Source organism: Harpia harpyja, chromosome 2 (genome assembly GCF_026419915.1).
Source record: "Harpia harpyja isolate bHarHar1 chromosome 2, bHarHar1 primary haplotype, whole genome shotgun sequence".
Taxonomy (NCBI): domain Eukaryota; kingdom Metazoa; phylum Chordata; class Aves; order Accipitriformes; family Accipitridae; genus Harpia; species Harpia harpyja.
In genome coordinates, this window is record NC_068941.1 from 60,888,263 (window position 1) to 60,912,145 (window position 23,883).

Below are 23,883 nucleotides of genomic sequence, written 5' to 3' on the forward strand. Positions count from 1 at the left end.
CATAAGCCAAACTTCTTGTTCATGTGAATATGGTGGTGTTACAGTCCGTGTGTGTGTATATCTGTGTGTATACACACTCTATACTAAATATATATAGTTGTATGAATATATATTTAAATGAATTTGGACATGATGAAATGTTCAGTGCAGAAATGCCTGAACTCTCTTTAGAAGTTACATGCCCTGTCCCCTCTGCTAGAGGCTAATGTCTCCACAGCCTTGCTGAAGCCTGTTTCAATTAATCTAACTTTGTACCAGTGGATATGAGGAGTATTTGCACTTCAGTTTTGCTGTAGCCACCTCCTGAGTAACTCTATTACATGTTTTCTTTTTCTTTTGTTACTTGTGCTTTTGTGCCATGTATAATAGAAAATAGATTGCACAAAACCTTTTTTTAAATTTTTTTGCAAGCAGGCAGAGAGGAGTATGGTGAAGTTTATTTCAAATCAAATTATTAAAGGTAACTATAGTTAGCTTAATACATTCCATCATTGTTGCATTTGAGTATTTTTGTAATCAATTTTGGAGATGCTTAGATCCCTGCTCTGCTTTGCCTAAATGTTTATGTTCAAAAGGAGGAAGCCTCTTGTTTCTTGGAAGAAGTGCTTTCCTTTTCTCATGCTATTCCACTGAAGAGTTACAGGTTGACAGAAAAGGCTTACGTGGCTATTTCCTTTTTCTTCATGACAAAGTCTCAGAAGATTATCGCAACTATGCAAACGGACCTGTCAAAGTGTTGAGTCCAAACCAATCAGTACCAACAGCATATATTGTTAAAGGGGAAAATCTAGGGGTTTCTACCTGTAGTAGAGAAAGGAATGTGGAAGACCTAAGGTAAGCCAAGCTCATTTTTCCTTCCCAAACTGCTGTTTGCACCCCAGTTTCTCAGTGGAGGCTCTGCAAAGTATGGCATTGCCAACACTTTCAACAATATATCATGAAGAATTCTACAGTAATAAGTAATGTTTCCCTTAAAACACAAATGAAGCATAGGAAAATCAGGAGATTAATAGTTTCCAATGAACCTTAAGCCTGTTTCTTTACAATAATTAAATATTTATCATTAGTTTGGATGATAAAACACACCGTAACTATGCGGACTTTTGGCAGCAGTTTCCTCAGCAGGGTAGGTGCTTTGAATTTGACCCCTTCACCTGCCTCTTCCCAGTTATCTGAGGATAATTTCTGCATACCTGCTGTTGGGTGTGATACTTACTTAGGATGTCAGGAACTGAGAGGCACCTAGTTTCTAGATGAATGCTTTTTTTTTTTTTATTGAATGTAGCCTTAGATGGCTAATTTTGGAAAGGATCAGAACTGCTCTGGAGGCAGTTGTCTTGCTGGCTCTCCTGATGTCTTCAAAGGCAAGTTGAAATGTTGCACCATCATTTCTTCTAGATGAGATCACTCATCCTTAAGCAGCTTCAGTCCTTCTTCCCCTTTTTATTATAACTGAATTTTTTCAAATGGTGGGGTCAAAAATTCAGAAAAACAGAACCAAATGCTATGATTTACATCTGCTGTACTTTTTTCCTTTTTTTTTTAAGAAATACTTAGCCCTACTGATTACAGTTTAGTAATTTTTTTCTGTAAAATGTGTGTTTGATACTAGAAAGCAGACTTTTTTTACTTTTTTTTTTTTTAAACAATAGTGAGATTAGGATCTAATCTGTTTGGGGCTTTTTTTTTTTTTTAAAAAAAAGGTAAGTAGGTGGGGTCAAGCAGTTTTTGTGGTTTGCCATGTTTCATATTAGAGTGAAGAGCTCAGCTAGGGCTCTTTTACTGGCACAACTGATGAAGAGAGGTTTGCATTTCATTTGAATATAAGCGGACAGCCAGACATGATTCTTTCTACCTGTAAGTAAACTGGGCTGCATATTTTGATCTTGGAGTTTTGTTTTTTGCAGTAGTAGTGTATTTGGCAAATGAGCTATTTAAATATTGCCATAAAAATACCAACCAGCTTTCTCTTGCACTGCTCAGGTGATCTCTGTTCAGACTGCTTGTCTTGACTTTCAAAATTACTGCACAAATACAAATCCATTGTATGATGGATTCAGCAAAGTAGCTACTTCTACATACAGATAGGGAGATATTCCCACATACTGTCCTTAAAAGTATGTACAGCATGGACATGAGTAAAAAGTTTGGTAGAACTAGAGCTGTCTTTTCGCCAGAGCAGAATTAACTTGCAGGAAAGACAGAAAGCCTCAGCTTGCACATGTGAAACATGGAAAGCTTGGCTTTTAAAGTATTTTTAGAAGCAAAATGTACTGTGGCTTTCTGCTAGATCATTGATTTTTTCTAATACTGTTGACAACTGACAGACATAGCAGATCAGGAGGCATACCATGTATTACAGTAAAGATCTGGGTTTGATGGGTGAAGCCGAGTTTGTAGTGCTGAACACAGTTAATCTGCTGCCCCACTGCAAGAGCAAGAACTTCTTGCAAAACATGCTAGAAGAGTGCAAGTCTTAGGACATGGACTACAGCACTTACAAAATGAATAGTACTTTGAGAAACAGTGAATCAGAAAAAGAAACTCGAGCCAAGAAACCTATGAAATAATAGAATGATAAAATGCAAGTTATAAAAATTAATCTCAAACTTATTGCTTTTATCTTTGATACTACTTCCCCAAGGCTGCAAATCAGAGTTATAACTGAAGATAGGAGGAATATTGCAGATAGAAAGGTGGGTGAATTGGCCACCTATACAGACAATGTTATCAACCCAAAGCATACTGCTGGGTGTTGTGGAACTTTATCAGGTCAGTTATTGGCAGCAATGGACTATCTCAAAGGACTTGTGTGTTTTCACTACACCTTCTCTGTTTTTGTGGGACTATCTTTCAGCTTCTCAAGCAAATGGCTGTTCCTGACAGTTGACCAATCTTTTTTCTTCTTCCTCTAGCATCCCATCTGCTCTGTTGTGCACAGATAAATTTGTTTTCAGGCCTCTAAGCTGGTTATCAAAATGTCAGCTGCAAATTTTTAGGCTGAGTATTTGTCAGGCTGGCTTCCACACCAGTTTCCTAGTATTTCCACCTCATCCACATGCTTCTCTTGCCATGATATCTTTTCTTGTTTCAAAACTGTGCGTGCTAATTTTGGGCATCATAGTTTAATAGGCTATCATGGCTCTGTGCTAGTGTTGGGTTTCATATCTGTTAACCTGTCACCAGGGAGATAACATGACACTACTTTAAAAACAAGTGTCTTCTTCCTAATATAGTCACTTCCAGAAAGAAAAAAAACATAATCAGTGGAATGGGCTACTTTTTTTTTTTGTTCCTGTGTTAAATTATTTGTAGAATTGGCTGAACTTCATCTGAGGTTGCAAGTTTTCATCAGAAATTGGAGAAATTAAATTCTTCACACAATTGAAGAAGGAAGATTCAGCATATTCTATATTCAACAGCTCAAATACTCATCTTGTTTGATTTAAACCTAGGTTTTAAGATACTGACTTTAATTGCTCCATGATAACTTACCCTGAGGATCAAAGCCAAATGTGTTTTGATAGCTTACGTTTTGATAGAACTTGGGGAAATGTGGGCTGAAAGGTCTAGTTGGGCTGTGGATGCTAGAGAAACCTTCCTTCCTGTAGATTTAAAAGAAGTGAGATTTGACCACTTTTTCTGGAATTTTGGGGAAAATTTTTGGTTAGGTAGGAAACAGAAAAGTGGGACGTGAAAATAATGATAGATCCATGAGCACTTTATTTTAACAGACTTAAAAAATAATTTATTATTAAAAATTATGGAATAGTTCTTTCTGTTAGTCTATATTTCTTTCCTGCGTCCTGTCCAAGCAGTCTGTCATTCCTAACATGGTAAATCTTATTGGTGTCTCTGTTCTCTTCAAAATATGGAATCCAAAGTGTGACTTCCTTGCTGAAGCACAACTCTCACTGATACCATCACTAACTAATTTTTAAGTTATGAACTCTTCAGCGTGGTTACTTGAGTTAGGGACCAGGGAGTCAAGGCCTGCTAACATGTATGTGACTAGCGCCCTTTGACAAATCCAGAGTGTTTTGCTTAAGAAAAGGTCCTTGGTCCAAAATTGAGGGAAATCGGATAGAATAGTTCCATTGATTTCAGTGATTTGAGTTAGGGCATAGCAGAAAGGAAAATCAAGAAGAAATATTTAAAATGATGAGTAAATTCTAAGAATCTATTTTCAATTTATTTGCATTTTAAAAGATAGTGCGGTGGTTTTTTTCTTTTTTTTTTGCATTAAAATGCAGGGTTTTAGAAATTATTATTATTTCTTAGTTTTTCTGATGGCTGTTGAATAGAAGAAAAAAGAAAGGAAGGAAGAGCCTGAGTCGCAGGATGGTGTGTGTAGCTGTGAGAAGCTTCAGGCAGGAAATGCCGGCTTCCTGTAGCACTGCAGCGAGCATCGCCGTGGCACCCGGAGCCAGCTCTCAGTGTAAACATCTTCCTTGCCCACTAGCAGAAGGTGGAGATGCGAGCCAGTTTAATCAAGTTATTCATTCAGTGTATCAAAGCTTTCACAATTTGCAGTGTTGGCCAAGTCTTTCTAAAACAGCATCACAGAGCAGCTTTGGGTCTTTCTGTAGTGAGTTAGGAACTCAAAAAAAAAAAAAGATTTTAATCAAGGGGAGGAAAAAGTGTTGTGCAAGAAGTTTACCAATGACTAGAGACAATGTAAAATGCATAGGTCAATACATAGGTCTTTGCCTGAGATGCTGAAATTCCAATCCATCAGGTCAAAACTTCCTGACTTAATTCAATTTAACTAAAGCAGGACTTAGCTCTGCAAAACTGAAGGCCTTTCTCTGTCTATGTTCCTCGGTAATGTTTCCTGACAGACTTGACAAATTTCTGAACAGAAATTACCAGTTTGCACTGCATTAGTTTACGCTTGTATTAATTTCTACTGAATTCATTCCACAAGTGCTCTAGGAATAATGCATGGACAAAAGAATTTCAGAAGCGGCGAGGTTGCTGAGAACAGATGTGTAAAGATAGATTTGTTTTCAAAGAGCAGGAAATGCTGCTCTTTAGGATGGTAAATACCTGCTGGATTGATAGGCTGTGGTTTGACACTTAAAATACTCCAATAAGGAGAATGAGGAGAAGCAAATTTGGCAGAACTGTGCAAAGTTTGTGCTGCTCCTCTGGACCCAGCAGTTCAGTTCAGCGCGGGCTTATCTGGCCCATGGCCTTACTCTAGTCTGAGCCTTAACTTTTAGCCTGCAGAACTTGGTCATGTTTTGTGATCTTTAATGGGTTAGACACTCTACCCTTGGAAAAACCACTCACCAGATGAAGCACATGTCCCAGGAAGCATCATAATTACAGCTTTAACCTACACATTTTCTGTGGTTTTACGGACAGGACAAGGAACTAAATATTTAATATTGTATATGCTTGGGATATTTTTAAAAACATCACATACATTCATTTATTGCTAATTGCTTTCAGCACAGTAAAGGGGGGATGTGTGTCAAGCACAAAAGGCATCTATTAATAGAGGAAGTCTGAAATTCACTGAAGGCAAAAAGGATTCCTGAGCTTACGCTATAAATTTGTTCAAATCGCTGGGCTCAAAAAGAAAAGCAAGACAGAATTACATGTCCATAACATTAGCCTGAACCCTTCGCTTTTGTGGTAACAGCCAAATCTTTAAAATCTTATTAGAAGATCATTCTAGTGTTACATTGAAATGCCACAGTGCTGCTTCTAAATATTTCTGGTAAGTGTTCTATAAGGAGACTAAATTATCTGATGAGGAATAATATATTTAATTAGACTAGATGGCTTAATCAGAAGAAACAGACCAACTTTCAAATGTCATATTCCCTTTTGCGCATCACTAAATACTTTATAAACATTGATTAAACTTCATGGCACTGGCTGAAGTAAAAGAAACCCAAGAATTTTTACACCCATGCTGTTCACCGGTTATGAAACACAGTTTTAAACAGCTGAGGGACAGTTCAATGTACACTGGAAAATTATGCAGCAAATAAATTGCATTGCCCGTATCTTTTCAGCCTGGTTTCTTTAAGGAAAGTTGTCTGTGTCAGCTGGCTTGTGTATTTGTAATTGCTGCATTTTGCGTAGCTGTCAGCGGAAACTTTTATCAAACAGTTGATAGTGTCTTCTGATTAATGTAGGCTCGCCGGCTTCCCACATGACAGGTTCTTCACAGGATGCAACAGTCTAAGGGAAATTGCCTCATGACTTTCAAGATAAATAGTCTAACCAAAACACTTACGAGACAGGTCTCTTCCTACTAAGCACTACGTTTGGTCTTATCATTCTGTTGTTCTCGCTGCTTCTATTAGTGCAAGATTTGCTAAATTATGTGCCTTCATAGAGAAAATAATTACATTTTCATTTTGTAGTTAAGGTTGCTTAATGTTTTGAGTGCTAGGATGCATACTCTCAGCACACTTGGCTGAAATGTTGGTAACAGGCATTGGCAAAAAGTTTCACAGGACAGCAGAAGGGACATCCTATTTATTCCAGGCTGGATTAGGTCGTTAGGATCAACAAGCCAGAATGCCATGAGGGAAAAACAAATGAAGTGGAAGGGACTGATGGGACTGTACAAAGAAATACCGTGTGAAATATAAAGCCGCAAAATACCGAGACCTCAGGAAGCCTATTTCAAATAACTTCCTAAGGCCTCTTTTCATACTATGACCCCTGTGGCAGAGAAAAATAGGACACAGTGGAGTGGGATATAAAGTTTATTTTCTGTCAGTGCAGCTGAACATGAGGGGAACCTTGCCTTTACATGCCTGGCTCTCATGCTTCCTAAGAGACTGTACATCGCACCCGAGAGCCTGAGCCCGTCACGCTGGTGCTGCTGCCCTCCCACCTGCTCACCAGTGATGCTTGATGGTGAGACGGTTCAGGGAGCCGACCCAGCAGAGTGCGATTCTCTGCTGGTTTAGCATCCTGTCTCACTCAGTTGGAGATGACATGAACAACAGTGCAGAGGGAAAGCGGACGGGACCGTAGCTGCTGCAGCTTGGCTCAAACTGCCGTGGGAACACAAATTGGAGAAAGTAGGTCTCGGCCCGAGTAGAAGTGGACCAGAGCGGATGTCAACCATTTATTTACCTTGTTCAAATCTTAATGCCTTCCGACCTATTTAATACCACATCCTCTCTGCTGCTCATGCAAGATATATTGGATTGATTTCTCTCTAAATGTATGATGTATGTGATGGTGTGTCCAATGTATTTTTCTCAGGATTATCAACCACTTGGCACATAAGTGTAAAGTACATCTTTTGTTAGCACTTTAAACCTGGGCTAATGTGTCTATTATATTAATGGCTGCAATAGAAACTGGAAAATCAGTATTAATTCAAAGAACTGAACGTAGTGTGTCGCCTTTAATAAACCTCACAATAAGAAAAAGCTTGTCATGCAAGTGTGGTTTTATATTTAGCTTGAATGATCTAAAAATTATGTCAGTGCTGAAGGGGACAGTTCCCCACCTCCTGTCCCTGATGATGTTCTCATCCCCTTCATTGCACTGGTTAGAGCTTGTACAGAGTGGTGTGATCAGTCAGATTGGTACTGATCTGGCTGACAAGATCTCTTTCTTCATTTTGCTGATTGAGCGAGCTGATTTAACTCATCACATGGCCTTGTAATTGCTAAGACATTGTAAAGGAGACAGTGAGAACAAATAGATAGGGTGGTAGGAAAGCTCTGCTGTCTTTGGTGGCTGCAAATTCAGCCTTAATGATTTGCTAGATATCTCACAGAGCTAATAATGGGGCTAAGCACATACAGTAGTCCTTAGTTCTGTAAGTTTTGTGAACGAACAAACAGGAACACTGCAAATATGGAAAATATTCTTGTTCACAGATCACACCATCCAGTCTGTTTTCTGCTGCTGCTGCTGCTGCTGCGCAGTGCAAAAAAGGTATGTGAAATTCTTAAGCTTTTCAGCAATTAAGATGATCAAAATATCTACACATAAAGGACTTCGACAATCGCTGTTTTCAGTAGAACTGCTAATTATACAGAAGTTTCAAGACACTCTAACCTGCATAACCCTAATGAAGGCAGGCATATATATCCATGAATGTTCTTATGTGAATATTTATAGGTATGTATTCACACAAATACTTCATGTTTTTCAAAATCAGAGCAATGAGAACAAACATGAACCTGGACCCTGATACTGGCCTCATGACCCAGTACTCAGCCTCGCAATTAGGTGTTTCCTATGCATCCACTCAGAAGTGCAGGGTAAGTAATGTTTTGGCAGGTGAAAAGAGAGAATTGGGGTGATGTGCCATACAGTGGCTCAGTACCAGAACGAGCAGAGGAGTAACTAGCTCTTGAGCATGGAAGGTTCTTCATTGCATAAAAACTACAGAGTAGAAGCATCCAAAGATTCATAGTGATGTAAATACAGGGTCACAGTAAGTTTTCCCAAGCTTGCTGTCATGGACAAGGTGGTTCCTTCTCCCACTTTTGGATTTGGGTGATGGAGATGGGAAGGGTGGGACTGCCCTGTTGGGCAGATGCAAGGTCACCTTGCTCAGCCAGCATGTGAAATGTCCATCTCAGTTTTACTATATCTAAGTTGAATTAATCTGAGTTTTCAAAGCATAACTAAGTGCAAAGCTAGAACCTAACCTGATGCAAAAGAAAATTATTATGTTCCTGCCGATTTGCTAAGAAAATCTGCAGCACCCTCCGTGTTAATTCTCCGGTTAAATGGCCGAATTTCCAGACATTGTAACTCCACTGATTTCAATGCTGCTCTGCTTTTACACCAGCCGAGGAGTTGTCCCAGCACTCGTACCGTGTAGATTAGGTAGATGGCTTGTTTATTTTTCACCATACTTTCCATTATAATTTTGGCTTCTGCATCAAACTGCTCAAATGTAAGTCTTGCTGTTTTACAAGTGGTGAGGTGATAGTGCTTTACAATGGGAAGTAATGACCACAATGAGTTCCTTTTAGTTACTGACATGGTTTAATAGTGGGAGAATTAAGCAAGCAATAGTAGGGAGAAAAGACTAATTATGAAAGATACTTGTTTTTCATTAGCGTAAGAGGCAATTGCAGTTAAAGAACAAGCCGTTACCTCCTCTACCTGCCGGGGCCTTGGAAGACTACACAAAAAACCCCAGAGTTATTGCACTCTATGACTTTTTTGCTAGAGGACCCTCAGATTTACCACTCAAGAAGTCAGAAGAATACATTATCCTCGAACGGTATGATCCCCACTGGTGGAAGGCAAGAGACCAACATGGGTAAGAGAGTGGGCATCTCTTTCAATCTCCCTACACAGAAAAAAAAAGCCTAAAACAACCCCTGCGAAAGCAGGCAGAGAGAACGAGACACATGCGACATTTTAGGGGCAGGTTTGAAAGTGTTCATAAGGCACATGTACTGACTGGGCAGGCTTTCAGCAGTGTTTGGCACCCCAGAAATGGGTGGGGAATCTAGAATCTGTTTGGAATTCAAAGTCCTAGACTCAGTAATTTCCTGAGCAACATAAGGGCATTTGAGGACCATGCGAGTTACTGGGCTCTGAGCCATGTGCAAATCCAGCCTTCCATATTTCAGGTGCTTTTCAATGCAGTGTATATGTGCAAACACTTCATAAAGACCACAGAGATTATTAAGACATGTGCCTGAAACAAAATACCTGATCCAAAATTCCTGGATGCTTTAGAGAGCTAGACAACTTCAGTTAGGATCCTTTCCACGTTTATGTTTGTTTCATGTAATTCCCCTTTCTTCTTTGCATTTTCTTCAGCGTATCCTGTACTCTGATGTTGGGAACAGTTATATGTTATATAATAACTGTCTCCTTTTCATTCAGATTTCACCTTTAAATACTTTAAAATGCTTTTTCTTAACTCGTATTTGCAGCGAGAGGACACTGATTATTATTTTGTATATACATGCAAGCACACACTTTATACTTCTTCATATAAAAGCTTTGTATAGGCCAGAAATGAAGAGGCTGGCTTCTGAAACAGAAGAAATATATTTTTTTTCTAAATTTTCTTTTGACTTGACTTGAGAATTGTTATTAACATGCTGCTCTCAGCACTCTATAAATACCTATCCCAGCTGACTTGTTCATTTCAGTAGCCATCCACAGTTGTGGGACAGAAAGATTGTGCCTGGGATGAAAGAACTCAGACTTCTCTTCAATTCCCACATTGGGATTCAGTATCTAATGACATAGCCAATAGCATAAGGAACCTTTGTAATTCAACAAAAGGAAGAGGTATATCTGAATCCCTTAATATTTTACACCATACTATAGCATTATCCCCAATATGTTGTTTCAGGAATGAAGGTCTAATTCCCAGCAACTATGTTACTGAGAACAAGAAAAGTGATTTAGAAACATATGAGTAAGTACCCTTGAAAATTATAGTTGTGCTTTCTTTTCAAAAAAATGGATTGCAGCAACACATTTCAGTGCTTGATCCTTCAATCTTTATTAGATGTGAACAGGGGTTTATTGAAAGCTCTCTTTTTTTGTTACAAAACAGTACTCTTAGAATGAATTAGCCATTTTGATTTGGAAATATTTGCTCAGAGAGTGTAATGTGAAGTTACAAACACCGAGCACTTCAACAACATTCATTTTCATAAATCATAATGTCAGAATCCAGATGTTTCCTATTTCTGTAGGCTTACTACATAATGTTTTTATATTCTGATCTTTTCCTGTTGTGAACATGTAATTAATTGAATAGATGCTAATTCCAATTACTTCAACCTAGTTTACTGGAGAGAGGAGTAAAATTCTGCAAAATTCTAGAGAAGAGAAGCTTGACACAGCATCCGGGACTGTAAATTTCATCACAGTTTGACGTAACTGTTTCCTGGTCTTTCTTTTGTTTGAACTCATATTTAATCACAGTGAATGGGGAAAAAAGTTGTCATGTTTACAGTGGTCTAATAAAGTCACTCCAAATTAAGAGACTTTTATATACAACAATAGTTCTATTCAGGTTTTTGGACTGGGAATAGTGCAACTATTAAGATGGATTATTTTTGTGAAACAGGCCAAACAATTTTTACTGGCTGAAATTAAAGGATATGTTGTCTCCTTGTTGCAGGTGGTACTGCAAAAACATAAATAGAACCCAGGCAGAACTTCTCTTGCGCCAGAAGGTAACTGAGTTTATATAGAGAGCTAATGATATCTAGCAAGATCTATCAGTAGACACATCAAGAGTGTTACCATAGTCAAATCCAAATCTGTTTGGTACACAGTAAGAGAGAAAGTACTTTAAAATAAAAAGGTTTTCTGGGGTAAGTGTACAGTGCAGACTATCCAGACTTCACAGAGTTTTAAGTTGTAGCCCTAGCAAATTCTATGTAGATTTTCCATACTAGATAAATCAAATTACATGCAGTTTACTGTGCTTGTCATTTATATGAAATATTGAAGACTGAAATCCATGTAGCGAGTAAATTAGTGAGGTTAGCAGAGCTTAACAAAATCCCTGCATCTTTCTTATGTATAGAGCGAACAATCTGTACTGCGTTCTACTCCCTATCAGTTTACCAAAGTGCCTAACTCAGTTAAACTTATTATGTCTTTGCTCAAGGACTAACACAAGGCTTGGACAAGACAGACCAGAGAAGAACATCTCAGATAGATAGAACTGTTTTATAGTATTTTTTTCCTAGTGATTTGTACAATTTGATTTTTTAATAAATCAAAGCATTTTCACTACTTCACACTGAAGACTATAATGCACCTAAATTATTTAACTCCAAGAAACTGCCTGGCACTTAGTATTTTCCCTTGGGTAATTTTGCTCTGCTATGTACCTGGCTATCAATTCCCATTCTCCACTGCTTTATCCCCCTCCCAAATAGTCATAGGTATCCCACAGAACTTGGTAATCAGCTGCGAGTCCTATCTTGATGGAGGATTATGCAAGCTCAAAAGCAGAAAATAACTCTACTTGGATTTCTTTTCAGTCCAAAGAAGGCTCATTTGTTGTCAGAGATTCAAGCCAACAGGGACTTCTTACGCTGTCCATGTATTCACGGGCTAAAGGGTGAGTTGCTCTGAATGGTTAGGGTTTGTATCAAGAGGTGATGGAAAAGCTTCCTGCAGACTCCTCAGGATAAGTGGGTAGGTTGGACATGCGGTGCACAAGAGCAGGGCACCACTGCAGTGCTGTTCATGCAGAGTTAATTACAATGTGTGCAGAAAAGATGATGATGGTGGGCAGTGGAGCTGGGAGCCAGGGTGCAAATGTCCTGCCAAGACAAGATTAACTGCACTCATTGAAATCCTCCTCAAATAATCTGCTGTGAAAGCCATGTATCCCATCCACATAATGCAGGCAATAAGACCTTACATTCGCATCTTCTTGTCTCTCTTTCTACATGAAGTGCCATGGCTACCACACCACACCGCCACAGCCTTTGGCCACCGCACCAAACTGCTTCCCTTCTCTGCAGGCTCTGCACATTGTAAATTCATCCCAGACTCTGCTGTCCCCAAAAGTCTCCTGTTTTTCTCCTAAAATCACCTCACCTCCTCACTGTGCAGTCTTACTTCTTTTGGTGGCGGACTGCCACAGGACTCGCTTTTCCCCCACACCAGTGGCAATCAGCTACAGCACTGACTTATGCCATCCCAAGCTGCCTTATATCCCCCTCCCTCAGCCCTCCTACATCCTCCTGCATCAGCAGCATCTGCTTTCCTTCTCTCCTTCTTAGAGCAAGCCAGAGGTGAGAGAAGCAAGGCAAAAGCATCACTGCTACCACCACTCTCTTCCTCCCTCCCTCCCCTCCTCAGAAAGGTGGGGCAAGCCCTCCCCACCACTCCTGTGCTGGGCACAGGCCCACGATTGCGGTAGGGTACCAACCTTCAGCAGCCACCCCCAGCCTGAAGTGCAAACTTAACTTCATTTTGAGTCTCACAGAAAGCAGGGGTAGATGGGCAGCAAAATATACAGAAAGCAAGACAGACAGATAATGTGGAGAAATACAGAAAAGCAAATGTATAAAAAAAAAAAGCTCCAATGACGAGGCTTTGGAGAAGCAGAACAGAAAATTTAATCTCACACTGTACGTGAATATGTTTTTAACTTTTGGGGGGAAACTCAGGTAATGAAGAGTGTTTTAATTTTAAAAGCTTAGATTCAAATAAGTGATGAATTAGGAGGAACATCTGTTAAACACTATGGCTATTTCTTATGGATGCAATGATACAGGGGTAAATACTTGTGCAATAAAAAAACATTGTGCAATATCTCCCAAAGCTGGAAGAAAGATCCATTCAAGGAGACTTTTTTTTTTTTTCCTGAAACAGTATCCCAGCTACACACAGCCATTTTAAGTTGAGAATTGTACCCCAAATTTTCAGATTTTTCTGTGCTTTCTTTCAAAGTGAAACTTAATCAGATTTATAGTATAAATTACTTTTACTAAAACTATAATCCTTTGTTGATTTCAGAAGTCATAGTGGAGATATTCGACATTATCAAATTAAGAAAAATCACTCAGGACAATATTATGTAGCAGAGAACTATCTCTTTTCATCTGTTCCTGAACTCATTGAGTATCATCAACACAATGCTGCAGGTAATGCATACAAACTGATAAGGTTTTACAGCTGATGATTTGAAGCTCCTCAGGACTTTGAGAGATTGGAAATCACTCTTCCCTAATACTTTCCTTATAAAAAGAGACAGAAGTTTTTCTATTGCTAATGAATTCAAATATGCCATGATCCTTTCTGCCAAAGTCATAGCTGTAGTGTGCATATACCATGGAGGAAGTGAAACTGTGAAACTCATCTACATGTTCATATTTGACTGAATGGGTCTTGTATGAAATTTGGTCTTAATTGTTGCCTTGTCTACAACAGGACTTGCATGCATGCAATTTAATAAAAGCAGGAGCTATGCTGTGCATCAGCAGGCAGTGTTCTACTGATTTTGGCAAAAAAAAAACCCCACCCCACAAACAATCAAAGGCAGAATTAGGGAGCACAAGGACTCTCTAACACTGGTTTGCAGCCTACCAGAATTAGCCACTCCTAATCATTGACTGAGGGCAGCCTTTTATAATTTTTACCATTAAAGAATACCCTTCACCTTGGTTCTGCCCATTATTTTAATACAATATAAAATGTTTTTACCCTGAATGAGTGGAGATGGGAAAACACACAGAGATCCCTCACACTAGTGAGGAAGGAAGACATGGGAATGGACAGGGAGGAGGATTGTAGGAAACAAATGAAGTAGAAAAGGACCTGAAAGTAACCGAAGAATGAACGAATGCAGGGAGTCCTTGATGAGGGATGTACTCACTGGTACTGTTGGCTCATGAATTCAAAGAAAATGAATGACAGACACAAAAACATTTCTTGCAATGGGAAACAATCCTGAGAAATCATGCTGGAAGAGACCGTTTAGGTGGGTGATATAGTATTGTAGTACTCCTTTATTTAACATCACTAACATCGTACAACCAAACAAGAGTATCACTTTTGGTTGTATGAAAGTATAGATACTTCTGTAGTCAGGGCCCTATTGAATAGTCTTCCTCCATTTCTTCTCACTGTAGCATTTTATCTGAACAAGCTGTAAGGAAAAGTAACCTCAAGAAATAAGAAATGTACATCAGATTCCAAATATTTTTGTTTGAGAAGAGGTATGATACAGCATACTTTAAAATGGAGTAAGTGGTCAACAGAATATTGTTGCTTTGTCCCCTACAGGTCTTATCACTCGCCTCCGACATCCAGTTGGATCAGCTGGATGTTCTTCATCAGCAACAGCAGCATTGAGTTACGGTAAATTTTTTATCTTCTTTTGGTGGAGATTTGGTTATCTGCCTAGGCAAGAATTTAGATTGCATTCACCCAGCTAATAATTAAGTTGTATCTGTAAAATTTCCTGGTAATAAGAAACACATAAACAGCCGCATATTCACCAGAAACAGACACGCATTTCCGGTTAAGGTGTCAGTACCAAACGAGATGCCTGACTCGAGTCCTGTTCAGCGACTCCTGTGCTTCTGTTACAACCACCAGTGCATTTCACAGAGGTGTCTGGACTTTTCTAAGTGGACCTAACACTCAAATATACCTTTACTAGCTTTTCAAAGTCTATTTGATTTATTTAAATGCTTAGAAATTAATATTATTTATGGGGAAGATTTTCTTTGTCAGTTCTGCAAGTTTTAGAAATAAGAATGGAATCTTATATAGTATTACAGAAAACAAGCAATAAATGCCATTTTTATGTATATAGATCAGGAATTTCATACCATCTGGCTGATAACAGGAACCTCCAAAATTGAGTATCTTTCATGTTCCCATGAATCTCAAGGCTTAATATTTCTGAAGGGTAGAACTATTGTGGTTATTACAACAGAGGCAGACAGTAACTACTTCTGTAGCTATGCTATCCCTCTGGAACTGGTTCAGAGTTAAAAACATCACATATGATAATGACAGAAAAGTTCTCATATGCAATCAAAGCTAAACACTTACCTTATCTTCAAGCCTCAGACATTCCTACATTAAGAAATTTAAACACTAATCACATTCTACAAGCTGTAAAATAACTTTCACATATAAACATATATAAGCATGTGGAAATTTTCAGGTATTTAAAACTCATGCGATAGCTGATGAACAATCGTGCTGTTTCGATGCATGCATTAACTGCAAATAGCAAGGCATGTCTCCTGGAGCACGGTTTAGGAAAGCTGGCCTGACTATTGTAACATATTGGGTTGCTTTTATAGAGAAGTGGGAATTAAACCCATCTGAACTGACATTCATGAAAGAACTTGGTCGTGGGCAGTTTGGAGTTGTTCAGCTCGGTAAATGGAAAGCAACCATCAAGGTTGCCATCAAAACCATCAATGAAGGTGCGATGTCTGAAGATGATTTCATCGAGGAGGCCAAAGTGATGATGTAAGTACAAAAGGTATTACACTTGGCAGTTGACATTGAGATGACCAAGAAATAAATATAGCCTAATTCCATTTAAAACAGACCAGTTTGATGGGAATGGTGGATGTGCAGGATGAAAAGGCTGATAGAAAGGTCTGAATCAGACTGATGCAGGTGCTTGCTGCACTCATCGCCAGACTCTTTCTTTAGAGCATGCACTGCTTTGTGCTGTGGAGCTCCATGAGGAGTAAATGTGCTGATAAATAAATGTGCTCCTACAACTATTCTTTCATCCGTAATTCAGTGCCTCTAGGACCACTGGCAGAGCTCATACCTAACTAAAGCTTTTGAGAAACTATATTACCATTTCTGCTAATTTTGCAAATCAGGGAAGTATCCAGAGCAGGTCTTGGCACAGCCCAGAAGACAAAAACCCTTGCAGGGTCATGTGCTCTGCCTGAAATTCAGGCATAACTAGGCCTTTCCATTTCACATCATCTGAATCAAGCTTTGCATTCACTGCATTTGTGTAACTGATGAACAATTACGAATCCAAAGAGTGAACTTTTGGGAGGAAATTGCAGGCAGAAATGTGCTAGATAGTGGGACAACTCTGAGGCCAGTTGAACTGAATACTGTTTATTGAGTACTGAAAGTATTTTTCAAAACCATCATGAGAATCAAAGGTCTAGTTACCTACCAAAGACAAATGATAGCCTGTCTAAAATGCAATTTTAAACAGGAAACTCTCCCACCCGAAGCTGGTCCAGCTTTACGGAGTGTGCACACATCACAAACCTCTCTACGTTGTGACTGAATTCATGGAAAACGGCTGCCTGCTCAATTACCTTCAGCAAAGGCGAGGGAAACTCGGCAGAGACATGCTGCTAGGCATGTGCCAGGATGTGTGTGAAGGGATGGAATACCTGGAAAGAAATAGCTTTATTCACCGTGATTTAGTAAGTACAATAGGTTTTCTGAGGTTCTTGACAAAAATTGGCAGTATAGAACGTGCCACTGCATTTTATGGGACACTGATGTGTCCTGTAAGACTTCAGCCCTGGAGGATCTAATAAGCCAACAGTGTTTTCCTGCCTGTAAACCAAAACTTTTCATCTGTTCTTTTGTCCATGGACAGCTGGAAAAAGTACTTGAGAGACGTTTTTCCAGCTGGAAAAACCACTTGAGAGGTCAGAGAAAATTGGGATATTAGCATGGAGCAGGCTAGTGTTAGGACATCCCAATAAGAGAGTATTATGGAGTGATCACAACACAACCAAAATCATAGCAATACAAAAGGTAAGCAGCAATTAGGATTTTTTTTTTTTTTTAACAAAATCTTTTTCTATCTACATTTTTTCTGCTCCCCACTGCCTTACCTTGATGCTGGGATATCTGGGTGGCTTTTCTGCCCTACCCCTCATAGACAGGGAATCATAGGAAAGGAGCTTGTTTCTTTACTCTCTGCTTTTTTTCCAATGCTCACATTTGGATGCAGAGAGGAAATCTTCCTGCTCTCCTCCCTAGCTGCCTGAAGAAATGTAAAATCTTGAAAATTTCCAAGGAGTTCCTGATTTCTGAAATGAAAAAGTCACAGAACATTTTTAAAAATTCACATTGAGTGTCCTAATGCTAGTGTTCAGGAAAATACCTGGTTGGATAAGTAAACTTCTGCAGCCTAAAATTTCTTTCACCGTGCAGGAATATGTAAAAATATTGCAACTCATACTGCAAGCATTTAAGCTGATATATGCTATGTTTGTGTAACTACACAGTAGCGAAATATGTTCACAGAGTCAGAGCCAGAGCCAGAAATTCACTTATATTTTTGAGCGCGACACTCATCTCCTTTTAGAATGTACACAGTATGAGCTGAAACAAAAATAATCAGCTGTTGTATTTTCTTAAAATGCTTTAGCACAGATTTCGGGTATGTTTCTTGCATTTTCCCCAGGCTGCAAGAAACTGTTTAGTCAACGCGGAGCACATCGTTAAAGTATCCGACTTCGGCATGGCAAGGTACGAGGCCGTTGACGCAGGTTTCGTGAGTACCTAGTCTCAGTCAGCTGCAGCATGACCTTGAGTTAACCTCACCACTTCCTTCGCCGGTTTGGGGAATCCCACTGTGGTCAATTTTTGAATTCTGATGAAAATTATAACGTTGTTTAACTGTTGTACCATGAACTGGATGTCGTGGCCTTCTCTTGCTATTGGTGAGTGTAAGACAGGTAAACAAAGTGCCAGGTAAACTTCAGAAGGGTGTATGGACAGAGAAATGCCCAGGGTGCGCAGGGCTGCCAGAAGCTCGAAGAAACAAGTTCCCCAACTTTTTTTGAGCAGCAGGAGGACAGAAAGTCCCTGGGGACAGATCTGGGCGCTGGTGCTGACCTTTAGAGGCGGTGGCGGCTGAGTAGGCCAGGCAGGAGGCAGGGAGGGCTGGCAGGGCAGGCAGGAAGCGTGATGTGCGCTGCTCTAGCAGGGAAGTGGTTTTTCTGCTTAATGAGAGGACCAGCCAAAGATGGGGAAAGAGAGCACAACACACTCCGGCAAGCACAGGCCAGAGGAACGTAGCTCTGCCCTCACAGGCCTCCCCCAGAGGGTGTGCTATAATTTACAGCTGAGGTGACCGAATGACCGACTGCTACCCAAAGGGGTTGTCTCACTCCTTCCTTTGTTCCCCTTGCAAGCCCAGTACAAAGCTCTCCATGTCTGTGTTTTACTGGCTGGTTTTTCTGCTGGATTCGTAGACTGAATCGGCTCACTTTGGAGGCAGATGAGCTTGAAAGGCAGCACATGGCTCTGAGCAGGAGGTGGTGGTGACACTCACCTTGCAGCTGCAAGTCATTAGATGAGCACAGCCATGCTCCTCACCTTTCCCTTTGGTTTTGCCTCCTCTTTCTAACCTAAGGATTACAACACCCCAGCAGTTCCTAACTAAATACTTGTTTTTCAAAAGGCTGTCCTATACCATGTCAGTGCCCACTGGTTCCACTGCTCCCCAAAAGGGTCAGTGTCAGGGGTCTGGGCTCATCCAAATGCACCCGAAAACACAGTGAGAGACCAAGGGGCTGTCAGGGTCCAGTCTGAGTATAATGGACCCAAATGGTTCACTGTTGCCAAGAAGCGGAGACCAGTGGTGTGGCTCTAGGACAGGCACTCACTCTCCCCGGGAAACCATGGAGAGGTGACAGGAACAGAATCTAATTATTCAGAGCTCACACAACTGCCAGTACTGGTTATTTTGTACTGGTATTTAGTATGTTACTTATCCAATAACCTCTCACCTTTCTGTGCCTGCACCAAAATAAGAAAGGGAGAAAAAGAGATGATTTCTCTCAATGTGACCTCCTTTAAAAGGTGCCAATGCTTTATGCCTTCCGTGAGAACAAATGTTGTGTAGTGCGCATCTGTCATCTGCTCAGGAACATTAATACTGGGAAAATGTGCACAGAGCTTGTATGTATGCAGGGGTCAGTCTAGCAGCCTTTTAAAATGTTGGCCTATAAATGCTTGCATTGGGCACATAATTTCATCTTATCTGGGAGGTTGGCTCCTATGAGCTTGGGCAAAGAAAATTACTCTTCCAGTGCACTGCAAGAGCTGTTGCCTTGTATGTGGTGAACATTTCTTCCTGCGTTGCTTCTGTAACAATGTGCCAGATATTACATCTGTGAAGTTGGGCAGTTTGGAATTGTAGCCCTCTACCAGTAGTGTTCGGGTACAACAAGTGGTTGAAAAGATAGACTCTTTTAAAAAGAGACAATAATTATTTACTGCTGCTGGTTTTCCTGCCCACAGTGAAGGGTTTTGTCCTATCAATATATACCCGGACAATGACAATAACATCCATCTTGTCAGTCTTACAGATGGTATTAAAATCTTTTATTCCGACATACTTCTCATGAACAATTCAAATCATTCATTTAAACAGAAATCTCTTTAAGTACATGGCTTCTGGTGTGGGTATCTGTGTGCATTTTGTACTAAATTAGTGATACCATTTCCTTGTTTCTAAATTGACACTGTATTTTTATGGAATTATAAACCATCTGTGGAAATGTCTCCAGAACTTCTTGCTCTTGAACTATCATTCAAATATACGCTGTTTCCTGTCATTCTTTAGGTATGTCATCGATGACGAATATATCAGCTCTTCAGGTGCCAAGTTTCCAATCAAATGGTCATCTCCTGAAGTCTTCCATTTCAAAAAATATAGCAGCAAATCAGATGTCTGGTCATTTGGTGAGTTGATTGGGTGAACGTGCAACATACCGTGCTTCCCTAAAACTACTGATGTGATTTAGGATAGTGTAACTTTTTACTCATGGTACCTATCTTAAGCTTTAGTCCTTCCCATTCTTCAAATCTTGCCTGTATTGAACAAGTATGTTTTTCAATAGAAAGGCTCTGTGCCTAAAAATTAGATTTTGAACGAAATGTGCATTCTTGGTAAGTCCCCATTAGCCATATGTATATTCATCTCAATTTCATGGACCACCACCTTAGCTGACTTTAAAGAGAGCAGAATTATATTAGTTGAAAATGTTTTTGGTTGTCTCCATTCAGCTCGGGTTGCCCATATTTTCACGCATTTTTCAATACACAAAAAGTCAAGAGTGGTTTTTGTTCTTCGAATGTTGTTAAATAGCTTGTGGGTTTGGGGTTTTTTGTTTTGTCCTAAATATTCTCGTTCACTTCTAGGTGTACTGATGTGGGAAGTTTTCACAGAAGGCAAAATGCCTTTTGAAAGTAAGTCAAATTCTGAAGTTGTCCGTGAGATTTCTCAGGGTAACCGACTTTATCGACCATATTTGGCATCATATACTGTGTACAAAGTCATGTACAGCTGCTGGCATGAGGTTTGTTTCTCTTTTTTTTCCTGTGATATTACTTTATTGTTAATTCGTAATGTGGATCTAAAAGCAACGTTTAAAAATTGAGGCATTAAATCCTTATTTCATATCTGTGGCATCCTCAGTATCTCTCACTATGCTTTTCACAAATCACACCTAGGTTTACAAGCCTCTGTTTCTCTTGACTGTTGCATCTAATAAATATAAAGCACATCATCAGTACAATAGGTCTAGACCATCCCTGGTTTTGAATATGCCACTATTGTCTCACTTCTCTACTGCGTCAAATGTAATACCTTTTTCACACCTCTGTATCTTGCCTAGCTTTCTCTAGCTCTGCTCTGAATGATAACCTTAACACATTCATATGCAAAGCGGGTATGCCCACTAAATGTGGATTTTAAACCCCATTTTTCAGGTGTACATCAGTACCTCTGTACATCACTAAAAAGCTCCTAGGCTGCATCCCTTTCACCCCCTCCACTCTGATTTAGTACTTGATATTCTTTCTCCATTTCTCCAGCACCTATTTCTTTCTATATTGGTATTCAAACATTGATTTAATCAGCTTCTCCATCTGAGTAATCCCTTAAGGTCCCTCCTTCTCTAGTGTCTACAGGAAATGAATCTTTAATTCTTAGATAAAAAGTACTTTCAGAAGAGCTTTGTATGCAACACTTTCATATAAATAGTCAGGCATACAGCAAGAGTAGCTGGGGAACGTTGTTGCTACCATTGTCTCCTTTATCCTACCTCTCCTTTCTTGCCCATCTTTTAACTCTACATGAAATTTTTAGACCCTGAGTAAAAAAAGCTTAAGAGACTGAAATCTAAACTGCATCTAGCTTGCTTGTTTACTGCAAACATCCATTGGGATGCCAGCCAGCACAGAGAGGATGGGGAGTAAGTTCTCTCTTCTGTCTGCCATCCGCCAGCAGTTTGTTCCATACTGAGCTGCAGTACATCAAATGATACAGCAGGGAAGATCCTTTTTCAACAACCCAAGAAACATTCCTCAGTATCATGGTTTCCTGAGAGGTAGGGCTTTCCAGTGACCTGTTGCAGAGGAGAAATCCTATAGGAATTCTGGTCCAGAATTGAAATAAATATAAAGAAATTTTAGGAATGCTTGGAAAAGTGGCTGTGCTCATGCTGCTGATGTCATGAAAAACAGATTATTTTTTTCCCTCAAATGATAAACTTGATCTTTTCTTCTGTATTAATAAAATAAAATGTAATTTTTAAGTGGTAGCTCATATATTCTTGTAACCATCTTCTAAAGTCTGGTACTATAATTGACCAATCTGCTAATATAAATTTATCCTCTGCTTTTCCTTTCAGAAACCTGAAGGACGTCCTACTTTTGCAGAGTTAATAGAGACCCTAACAGATATAACAGAGATGGGATAATCAGAGATTTTACAACAATATGTTTACTGAAAGGTTAGCATGAAGCATGTCAATAATGTAGCTAGTAGAGAAAACCTCAGCCTTTTACAGCAGGCTCTACTTAAATCGCAGTACCAGCATCCTACATATTGAAGCAGCTGTTTGGGCTTGGCCTAATTTTTACTTATTTGAGAAAGATACCTCAGGAGGCTGGTTCGGGACTCTCAAGACTTTGTTTTCATGATTAGGGAGAAAAATCTCCTGTCTGAAAAGAAGTAACTAAGCTTACTCACCTTATAGGCCTTTTTATTTATTCTTTTGGTCAGAGCTACGCTAATTCCTGCAACGATATTATTAAATTATTTGGTACTTACTATGACTCATGCACTGGGGAATACTGATTGGCAGCAGCAAATATGATGGAAGAACCTCTGATAAAGCTCTAACTAGGTAATTTTTAAAGGCAAGCCCTTTTGCGCCGCAAAGCATCCAGCACCAAAGAAATGGAGCAGTGTTTCAGAAGGGGTGGCAAGCTAACGGACCAGCTGCGGGAGCAGCGCCCGCGCGTGTACCCATACCCACTGCTGTGGATAAAGGCAGGCAAAGGGAGCAGTCATCATTTAGCAGCTCCCAAGTCACCTCTGAGCAGTTGGAAAGACTGAGCATCCCTGAAGACCCACCCTGCATGGTGGGCCAGGGTGTCTTCTCTACCAATTCTGTATAAAAGGAGAGTAAGGATTATTTTATCCAAACCTCTCCCACAATTTTCCAGTATTATCTCCCATTCCTCGCCTGCTGCTGCTTACTCAGACTCCCACGCTTGCCTTGGTCCTCCCCGTGTCAGTGCCCAGAATGGTTGATTGATAGACAAATTAAAGCTGGAACCTGACAGTAAAATGAAGTGCTTTGAATTAGTCTAGCTCACATGGATCCTGTGATACCTGACATGGACAATGCCTTTAACCCTACTTCTTATGTAATTATTCACTTTTAATTTTAAATCTTAATTGTGGTCAATACAAATATATTATAGAGAAGAAAAGGCAGATGAAGTTCGTAACTGTTTAATATAAAATAGTCAGATCATTACAAATAAATAGGTTCTTTAAAATGTGTGATTGAATTGTGAATTATTTATAGGTAAACACATCATAATATTGATTTTTATACCACTTTGTAAACAAAATATGTAAAACACACTAGCTAAAGAATGATTGAGTTCTGCACAATTTAATTTTTCATTTCCAAATTCATAAAATAACTGTAACAATAAAATTGAACATATCAAACATACCAAGTTTTGAATTTCCAGAAGATGATGGCATCTCTGGGTCAAATTCACTCCTGGCATTAATCAGTCATCCTTACCGCAATAGTATTTTGATAGTTATCATCCCTTGGGAAAGGAAGTTGTTAGTCCTATTGTTTGAACACTTGGGAGTATCTTCAAACACACTTTTAAGGCATTTCTGCTTCAACTGAAGCATGATATCCTTATCGTTTCATATAATCTGCTAGAAGAATTGCCACCAACTGATGTCACTTTTTACTTTTATAATCGACTTATTTATGAGCATTCAAATCCTTATCAGACCTATGAGTAACTACAGCTCTATATAACACAATACACACATCGAGCTCACCACACTTTATGCCCAGGCCACAGAAGTACAAGGCTTTTCAGCAGATGATGCACTACAAATGTGAAATTCAAACCATCTCT

General features: G+C 39.5%; 1 protein-coding gene across 2 annotated transcripts; it reads left to right on the forward strand.

Moving 5' to 3' along the window:
* Positions 1-50: 50 nt before the first annotated feature.
* LOC128138729 (tyrosine-protein kinase TXK-like) lies at positions 51-23,271 on the forward strand. Of its 2 annotated transcripts, none has more exons than XM_052780123.1 (15): positions 51-1,857; positions 7,866-7,923; positions 8,150-8,252; positions 9,063-9,268; positions 10,322-10,387; positions 11,102-11,156; positions 11,976-12,055; positions 13,465-13,592; positions 14,734-14,808; positions 15,768-15,939; positions 16,661-16,877; positions 17,873-17,937; positions 20,042-20,160; positions 20,620-20,777; positions 22,113-23,271. In XM_052780123.1, exons 1-15 carry the CDS (start codon positions 1,842-1,844, stop codon positions 22,179-22,181), a joined length of 1,587 nt encoding a protein of 528 aa, XP_052636083.1. In that variant the 5' UTR covers positions 51-1,841; the 3' UTR covers positions 22,182-23,271. The 2 variants fall into 2 exon arrangements, with proteins under 2 accessions (XP_052636083.1, XP_052636084.1); XM_052780124.1 differs by having other exon boundaries at positions 20,620-20,667.
* The last annotated feature ends 612 nt before the right edge of the window (positions 23,272-23,883 follow it).